The sequence below is a fragment of the Acanthisitta chloris genome, unplaced genomic scaffold (assembly GCF_000695815.1).
Source record: "Acanthisitta chloris isolate BGI_N310 unplaced genomic scaffold, ASM69581v1 scaffold28207, whole genome shotgun sequence".
In the NCBI taxonomy this organism is placed as follows: Eukaryota; Metazoa; Chordata; class Aves; order Passeriformes; family Acanthisittidae; genus Acanthisitta; species Acanthisitta chloris.
In genome coordinates, this window is record NW_008681376.1 from 1 (window position 1) to 9,473 (window position 9,473).

Sequence of the window (9,473 nt, forward strand, 5' to 3'; positions counted from 1 at the left end):
GGACTGGGACTGGGAATGGCTTTCTCCCTGGGAGGGTGATGCTGGGGGCAGAGCACAGCTCAGGTGTAGTAGTAGGACCGAGCAGGTAGGTGTTGGCACAGTAAGTTCCTCTCAGTTCAGCAGCACACAATTCCCTGTTGGAGCAGCAGGAGTGGGTACAGCTCACCTGTTCCTGCAGGAGCAGAGCTGGCACACCAGTGGCTGTTCAGAAAGTCTCTCAAAGGGCTCTTGTTTTTCTCAAGGGTGTCCTGTAGCCTTTGCAGATAACAGCTACAGTTCTCTCTTGGGCATGGTCTGAGCTAAACAGCACTTTGTTGATGCTGGTGTGTGACCTTGTGCAGATTTGTCTGGCTTGCAATGTCTCTGGTTTATCAGTTTTGGTGGATTGAACAGCACTGCCAGTCTCTGGACCTTATCACTTCTTGTGAGATGTTCACGTGTTGCCTCTCAGCACACACTTTCTCTGTGTGGCCTACAGCTATTAATTTTCCCTTATGAGTCCCTGTGGGTGACATACAGGGGTTTGAGGGTGTCTTGGCAGCAGCTGAGCAATTGTATGGTATATCCTGACTTAGGCCATATATCTCCAGCAGGCTGCTGTGGGCTATGTACAGGTGTCTGTGGTGGTGACTGAAGACACTTAACTAGCTGGTGATGATAAACTCTTCAGCTGGTACTGTTAGGTCCAGGGGCTGATGTCTTCTAAGGCCTTGCCCTGTAAAAATGCCCCCTGTAAGTCTGCTGCCTTTTGACACCTTCCTGAGCTCATGGTGTTGCTACTCTAGAAGTTGATTGTAGGATACACTAATAGTAACAAACTAACCTTCTCAGGGGGAATCTGGTGAAAGCTGAGTGGAAGCCAGGACAGGGCATCGTGGAGCTGCAGTCCCCTGCGGTGAGTTGCTACGGAGTGTGGTCAGTGCCATCATCTCCTGCTGCCTCACAGATTCTTTAATTTGCTTCTTGAAATGGGAGAGAGACTGGTTGTCAGTGGGGATCAGCCAGAGCTCATCAGGGATTTGTGCTTCTGTTCCAGGGGAAGTTCTGGCACACCATGGGGTTCTCGAAGCAAGGCAAACAGTGCCTGCTGCCTGAAGAAGCTCTGTACCTGGTGGAGTGTGTAAGTAGGAAGGGGATGGGATGTGGATGGGGAGAAGTATCTCCCAAAGCAGTGATTAGTTTAACAGTTGAGCACTGTGTTCCCAGCTGCATGCTCCAAAGAGATGCAGTGCTGGAGCAGGAGCTGACAGCTGTGGGTGGGAAGTTCTTCTCTCTCTGCTAAAACCAAGGCATGGGGGAACTGGGTATCATATCAGGGAGGGTGCTGGGACCAGCTGTCAGGACCAATGGGAAGGGACTGTTGTGAGGTTGCATAGGTTTGTTCCCTGTGATTCTCTCACACCAAGCTTTTGCCCTGCAGGGTTCTGTCCAGCTCTTTTACAGGGATCTGCCCTTGTCAATCCAGGAAGCCTACGAGATCCTGCTGTGCCAGGAGGCAATGAGCCTGTCACATTACCAGGTGTGTTGGGACCTGCAGCTGTTGCAGGGAGGATAAAGGCAGAGAGCCCAGTCCCTGCCACACAACCTCCTTAAGTGGCTGGAAGCAGAGCAGGATGGTTAGGGAGGGAAGGGAGGGGAGTCATTCTCAGTTGTTCCCACTCACCTTCTTCCAGATGTTCAGTTCCTGTTTCACCACCTTTGCTTTGGGTCCTAACCCTGGCATTTTCTCTTCTGCTACTGCTATACTGTTCACTCTGCCTTAGTGGAACTGAAGTCAATTGTTTGGGTTTAGGGTTGTTGTTTAACCCTCTTGCTTTCCTTTACTCTAAGGTGTTCAGCCACTTGAAGCAACTGGGTTATATTGTACTGAGATTCGACCCCAGGTAACCAACTGTTCCTTTCCACGCTGCTTTCTGCTTTCTGAAGACTCTGAGAAGCTCTGTGCCCACTGCCTGGCCCCAGGGAATGGCAGAGAAGAGGACTTTGACCCTGCATTCCACCTCCTGGGAGGATTAAAGGCTAAAAGTGGCACTCTACCCTTCCTTGCTCCTCCCTCTTGAGGAGGTGATTGGGAACATGAAATGGGGCACAATCTCAGGATCATCTTGGTCATGCTTGGGGATTTTCTCTGCTTTTTGTTGCTGTATCCTGGAAGCTGAGCAGAAGGGTAGTTCCACTACCTCGCCCTGCTCTCAGCCTTTGTGTCGGTGTCTTCTTCCAGCACTGTCCCGTCTCCCTACGAGAGGCAACTGAACTTGGAAAGTCACTGCAAGAGCTCTGGGAAACACCATCGCAAAAGGAGGAGGAGTTCCAGCCCCCGGTAAGGATGTGGCCCAAAGCCTTCTCCAATCCTCTCCCTGGCCATGCTGGCTCAGGAACAGCTATTTTGCTGCAACATCCCCAGCCCCTTGTGCTGTGGGTGACCTGTCTGACACTGCTGCTCTTGGCTGTCCCTGAGCAGTGCAGCTCTTTTCCTGAACACTTTGCAATGTTCCCTCTTGTCACATGTGTTGGGCTAGGAGAGGCAACCTAACCCTCTGCCCCAGCTGTGGTGCTGAGATGCCAAAACAGAAGGATAGAGAGGTCAGTGCAGAAGAAACACATCAGGTGTCTCCTCTTGCTCTTTTTTAGCAGGAGTGCAGACACCACGAAGCACATATTGCACTTTTCCACCTCCTTGGTCCAACTTACATGCCAGGACTCTACAGCAGAGAGCACAGTTGGGTCCTGGTGCTTGCACATGGCCTCTAGACATTGCCAAAACGTCGGCAGAAACTGACAGAATGGGTAATTTTGCTAATAATTCTGGCAGCTCCCAGGAGGTGGCGTCAACCCTTCAGAAACGGGAGAGCCAGGCTGGGCTGAGTCCCTGCTAACAATAAATCTCTGCCTGAGGAGCTGTGGAGTTGTAGGAATTGGGAGATTAAAGTGCTGGTTTAAGAACTGCTCCATCTTCTGTGGGATCAGGCACTGCATCTCATACCAGCAAGAGGTGCTGGCAGGAAGGTTTCTGCCTGGTCTGTGCTGGTTTGGCTGAAGTCCATCATGTCTGGATGGAGGTGTTTGGGTCAGGGTCTGGGCTGTGTGTAGGCTGTGTGGCAGGTTGGGAACATGTGTTTATACAGATCAAAGCTGGGATTCTCCTGGGCAATGAAGTCAAACCTCATGTGGGACTTCTGTGAAGTTTATTCTGCCTTAGGCATTCACTGCTTGTTTCTGGCCTGGTTTTTTCCCTTCTCATTTTGTCACACAAGCCAAGAGGTTGTTGTTAAGGGTTTGCAGACGTGTCTGGGGATTTCTGCCACTTTTGCCATCCTTCCTTCAGGCTTGGCAGACTGCAATTCTTCCTATTAGCAAGGAGGAGGCAGGACTCAAAGGGAATAAAGTTCCACCACACACTCTCCCTGTCTTTTATGCTGCTCCTTCTGTCTTTAGGTCACATGAGAAGAAACATAAGGTATCCGAGGACCTTCCAGAAGCTGAAGGGACTTCAAACAACGATAGGGATGACTACAGAGACTCCAGCTGCCTTCCTATGGATGAAAAGCCTTTGTCAGCACAGCCAAAGGAATCAGATGCTGGCAGTGCAGAGGGGGAGTCAAAGCCAGTTCCTCTTGATACAGGACAAAAAGACTCTGTGAGCCCCTCCAGGAGCCAGGCTGGAGATCATAAGAGGAGCAGCACTGGCACCCATGCACACCGCTGGGATTTTACCAACATTGCCTTTCCAAACGTGGCCCCAGACCAGCCCTGCACACATCTGCCCTCACCTGACCACAGGCTCCTGCCAGAGAACGTGCCGGGGAGGGAGGTCGATGCAGCTTTCTGGTGCACACGCATCAACCAGAAACAGGAGAAGCTGTCCAGGAAGGAAAGGGAGCAGCGGGAGAGGGAGAGCAGGTACAAGAGCAGTGTCAATGCCGACCAGGAGGTGAGGCACTGCTCCAACTGGCAGGAGTACAAAGCCCTTTTAGAGAAGAGGAGACAGCAGAGGGTTTGGAAACGACCGTCACATCTCTGGGATCAAGCTGTCACACCCCTTCTGCGGCCAGATGAAGCTACCTCGTCAGGTAGTGGCTCTGGGGACGTGACAGGGGCTTCCTTCTCCCCCCCAGCTCTGTGGAACAGTGCCTGGTATGCAGCAGCAAAAGGGATGACATGGAAAAGCTGAACATCAGTTTAGGGGACAGTAGTTTGAGCAGGAGGATCTTTCTATAGCCCACTCAAGTGCCAGGATAAACATGCCCTGGGAGGTCTTCTAATCCATTCCCTATGTCCTGCTGTATTGCAGTCCTTCCTGCTAGGCTGTTAGGCATGTACTGTCAGGGCCAGCAAGATGCAAAGCAACTGTGGGGTGTTCTGGGCTGTGTGCTGGGAGGAGATGAGGAAGTTGAGGCCTTTGAAGTAGCCAGTGGTGACTGTGGTGCTGCCAGCCATTGTCGGAGGAGGAAGGCTCGTGGGTGGTGGTGGAGAGCTTGGAGTGCCCTGGAAGGGAAATTGCTGGTCTGATCCTTTCCTGTTCCTTCTCCCTCCAGCTGTGCTCCTCCAGCAGATCAGTGTGCTGCAGCCCTCCCACATCCTGGATGGAGCCTCCGGGTTAGTATCCAACCAGTCAACTCATAGCTGCAAGAGAGTGGGGGTGTCTTGTGACTGTCCCTGCTTGTGTGAGGTCTGAGATGCTCACAGCAGCAGTTTGGGAGCTGCCTGGCATCCAGGATCCAGTGTTCTGCCTCGTGACCTCCTTGCATCTGTAGGGAGGGGATGACATTTCCATCAAGTGCCAGGGCATTCCAGGCCAATTAAAACAGCAGGGTTGCTCTCTTTTCCTGCTGTTCCCTCTCTGCACCCTTAGAGGGTTTCACCTGTGTCTCATCCCTGGAATATGCTGCCATCCCTGCTGTGGTGGTTATAAAACCTTGGCTTTGGGAATTCTGGTTCTGCTCCTGCTGCAGAGTCTGTGTGGTGTTTGTGTGTAGTCCCTGCAGGACAGAGTAGTGCTTTGCTCCTGTCCACTGGTGCTCCTTGCAAGGGGCTCTGCAGAGAAGGGAGTATGGCAGATGTGGGGTAGGACCTTGCTCTGGTCTGGCTACAGGAAGACCCTGGAAAGTAATTAGAACAGATGCAGGTTCAGTTCTGTGAGGAGTGAAGCCTTTCAAAGGGCTCAAACTAGACAGGCCTCAAGAGCTTTTGCTCCCTGTTCGCTGTACTTGTACAGTGCTTCAATCCCATACATATGTGGGTGTGCTCTCTCTTCTGCAGGCTGCAGGAGGACCCAGGGGCCATGAAGATAGACTTCAATGTGTATCAAGCAGATTGTGTATCCAAGTTTAAGAAGACAAACCCTGGGAAGCCATATGTCAGGATGTGTGTTCGGAGGTACCCCTGAATCTTACCCTGTTTTCTGAAACCTTGCAGTTGTGGAAATGAAGTTCTAATGATCTGCAAATGACCCAGCATCTTGTGAGCTTTACAGATCATCAGGGTGCCTGCCTTGAGGGTGGTCCTGCCCAGAAGTTTTTCCTTCTTTCAGTTCCTCCTTTGTTGGAGGCTGTGGCTGACAATTCTTCCAGCCCTTGCACTCAGCCCACACTATTTGGTCATCTGGTTGCTGCCCATGTCTGAGTATTGCTGGAGTCAGGAGTAAGAATAATTGTCTATGCACAGCTGTATTTATGCAATGCTTGTGAAACTCAGGTAGAGCTCATTTTTGAGGGAGCCATATGGTATGTGAATCCTTAGCCAGTGCAGATCTCTGTGGATTTCCACGGAGATGTACCTCCCCAGAGCTCTCCACAGGCTCAGGGCCATGGATTTGGTGTTTTCATGTTTGTCAAGTGTAACTCTAAGATCAGTACAAACCAAGGGGAGGTGTCCCATTTCCTGTTGGATCCAGAACCTGATACTTAAACTCCATAGCTAGGTACAAAGTTCAATTTCTGCCTTTTCTCATTTTGGTACACTTAGACTGTCCCTCTGCAGCTGTAATAGAGCAAGGAAGGTGGTAATGCAGTTTTACATTATGAGCAAGTAGGATGATCCTTGTTGCATAAATATTTTCATTGACAAGCAAACAGACTCTAGGGAATTAAAAGGATGGAAAAGCAGGTCAGATGTTGATCCCTGCAACCTAAAGATCTTCCCAGCACAAAGGTATTAAGATTGCACTGGATTGGCAATTTTCCAATATCCCTGTGAGCTGCATCTAATAGGCAGTGTGGAGCAGTGTGCACTTGCCCTTGTTTTTGGCAGAGGATTCAGCAGCTCCCAGTTCCCAGCATACTCTCTCAGGGCTGGCAGCCTCCTGCTTTGATTGAAACGGGTGGGGAGGATCACTACTAGCTCCTCAGGCCAAAGGGAGCTGTTGCAATTGCTGCCCAGGACAGCTTTGCCTCTGTATTCCTCTTGCTCTGAGAACAAACAGGATATTTTTTTCTCTCTGCAGCTTTGATGAGCAGATTCCATCCCTGCGGGCCTTGAAGCAGGTTACATATCTGAGTGGGGATGTCCCACTGGTCTTTGCTCTGGTGGATCATGGAGAAATTGCCTTCTATTCACTAAAGGAATTCAAGCTGCCCATTGATGTTAATCAGTGAAGGTGCTGTCACTTGGGATGAAGGGAAGAGCTTTACTCAGGATTTGTTTTCCTGATTAATGAACTATTACAGAAAATAGAGCCTGTGATAACTGGAGAATTGGGTAGCTGACCACTTTATTGGCTGTTACAGACTTCACCCACCCAGATGGCTCAGGCAAAATAGTGTAATTTACAGCAAACAAGTGTGTATGGGCATTTCTGGACTGGAGTACACACTGCTTTGTTCTTGAAGCTCCTGGTTCCCCAGCTTTCTCACCTTGTGGGCCACCAGTCTGCCTTTTCATGTCATCTTTCACTGACTTGTGGACCACTAGAAAACACTTGGCTGGTGATCCTTTTGTCACCTATTAAGAACCACTGTGTTACACCAATTGAATGGTTGGAATGGAATGTCATTGAGGTCAGCTGGGGACAGAATAAGCTGATCAGTGGTGATGTCCTGAGCCTCTGTCACTCAGCTGTGCCAACGACCATCAGGTCAGATTCTGATCTGAAAAAGACCATAAACTCAGTCACCCAGAGTAAAGTTTCCAGACACTAGAGAGCAGGAAACTGTGCCTTGAACACAATTTCATCAACCAGAGGCCACAGAAAGCCTCAGAGCATTGCAGATGGCACCTGCACCTCATGCTGCAGCAGCTGTGCTGAGAGGTGTTTTGGCCACAGAGTGTTAAGCTGCGTTAAAGTTTGACCCCCACTATCAGCACACTGTATCTGATAGTCTCACCAGGGCTGAACTGCAGCCTCTCTGTGTCAGCCCAGCATTCTCTTTCCTGGCTGTGGATCCTTGTCCTTTCTCTCACAAGTGAGAAATCCCTGAATAAAGAAAGAAGGTACAAATTGCTATTGAGCCTTCCAGTCCTGTGGCTGTTGTGCTCCAAACTGAAGATGTTACTGCTTTCCAGGCCCTGTGTGTGTGGTTTCCACCACGTTATCTAGGTACCAAATTTGCTTTAGCCTCTATGCAAAAGTGCCAGGTGCCAGAAGCTCTGCTCAGTGGATGGAAGCACACTGAGCATGGCTGTTTGGTGTCAGGGTTTTCACAACTGTAATAACAACTGGTTTAGATGTGTTTGGTTTGATATTTTTGTAATTCCTTCTGAAGATGTGGAGAAGGCTAAGCAATAAAAAAAAAATCCTGTTCCAGTGACGCAAGTTCCTCAGTGTGGTTCTTAATTCCCCTAGAAATTTTAAGTTATGCAGAGGGAGATTCAGGGGAGGCTGGTGAGTGCCTGCTCATAGTCATACAACCCTGTGGCTGAGTAACCCTGCTCCTGCTCCTGCCTGTGTTTGCATCCAGCTGTTGCCCTGTTCCCTGACTCAGAGCCTGGAGGAGTTCCTACATCCGTGTGCAGTTCCTGCTAGCACACAGCACCTTGCTGTCTTCCTCCTGCGTGGTCAGAGGTATCGTAGCCCAAGGTGGCAGAGCTCTGCTGCGAGCGCTGTGCCTGGTCCTGTTTCACACACACCTCTCTTATCAGATGCTGGAAGTCAGCAGGGCTCTGCCGAGGTGAGGGTCTGGCAGCTCCTCCCACACGCCCTCCCCTTCCTCTTCCTCCTTCCAGCACTGCTTTGGTGCTGATATAGCTCCAAACTCCGGGGCTGGCAGCTCCATCTGCCCTCAGCATTCTCCCAGACTGTTTTACAGATTGAAGCTAGTTCCCACTGAGTGTCTAAGAACAGGCGCAGCCAGAAGAGCTCCAGCCTGACCCACAGGGCTCACGTTTGTCCTGGAATTAGGTCAAACTCACTCCTGTTGATTTCAATCAGTCTCATCTCCTTATGCCAAGGAGGAATTGTATCAATGAACTCTACGAGAGCCACCCAGTGAGTTTCGCTGGGGCAGAGACTCCCTGATTCAGCATAAGACAATTACAACTTAATAACCACTGCAGGGAGGATTGAGAAACTGTGGCTGCCTTGCTCAGCACCACAACATCTGACAGTGCCTTTACCAGGATGGGAGCACGATGCAGACTGATACCACTGCTTCATTTTGGCCTGTGATGTGGATTGCTTGGGTGTTGCAAGGACACGACAGATACTAATATTTTAATTGAAAAATATCACTCTTGGAAGCTTGGGTGAAGTATTGACTGTTACCAGACCCTTGTCAGGGGTGATTTCAAGCTTTTGCATGGATGCAGAGAGCTTGGCAGACCTTGGAGTGCCATTGCAGTCTACATAGCTACAGATTCTTTGCCCAGCTGTTGTTCCCTGTGGGGGCACAGGCTTACTGCAGCCTGAACAGTTTCTGATCTGAAAAAGACCATAAACTCAGTGACCTAGAGTAAAGTTTCCAGACATAAGAGAGCAGGAAACTGTGCCTTGAACACAGTTTCATCAAGCAGAGGTCACAGAAAGCCCCAGAGCATTGCAGATGGCACCTGCACCTCGTGCTGCAGCAGCTGTGCTGGGAGGTGTTTTGGCCACAGTGTGTTAAGCTGTGTTAAAGTTTGACCCCCACTCTCAGCACTCTCAGGGGAAGGTGGTGCTTGTGGCAAGCAGAATGCAAAGCGGTGGTACGTCCCAAGGCTTCTCCATGCATCCTGGCACATTCTTTGCAAGGCCAGCCTGGGCCGTGGAGGGGACAGGGATGAGCTGTGTCCGTAGCGAGCAGTCCCTAATCGCACTCAGCGCTGCTTGTAGCCTCTCGATGGGCTGCATATATTCATGGTATCGCAAGGGGAGAAAAGTTCTCAACAGAAATAGTTGTTCAGCGCAGCAAGAACAGTTGCGTGTGCCTCTCTCCAGCGAACGCTTCGATTTTCTGTTAGGTCTTTCTCTCGCCCCTCCGAGCGCTGAATTATCCAGGCCGGGAGGCGTGTCGGCCGCTCTGTGGCACTGACCCCGCCCGGTGTGTGTTCGCTCAGCCCGC

At 50.5% G+C, this 9,473-nt stretch overlaps 1 protein-coding gene across 1 annotated transcript; it reads left to right on the forward strand.

Annotated features, from left to right (window-relative positions):
- Nucleotides 1-831: 831 nt before the first annotated feature.
- On the forward strand, nucleotides 832-6,593 carry TSEN54 (TSEN54 tRNA splicing endonuclease subunit; the record flags this gene model as incomplete). The annotated part of the gene is made up of 9 exons (XM_009078095.1): nucleotides 832-895; nucleotides 1,037-1,120; nucleotides 1,421-1,519; nucleotides 1,831-1,883; nucleotides 2,222-2,320; nucleotides 3,436-4,070; nucleotides 4,536-4,596; nucleotides 5,260-5,376; nucleotides 6,443-6,593. Coding segments are annotated over 9 exons (1,363 nt in total), but the record flags the coding sequence as incomplete, so codon positions are not given.
- Nucleotides 6,594-9,473: the final 2,880 nt, after the last annotated feature.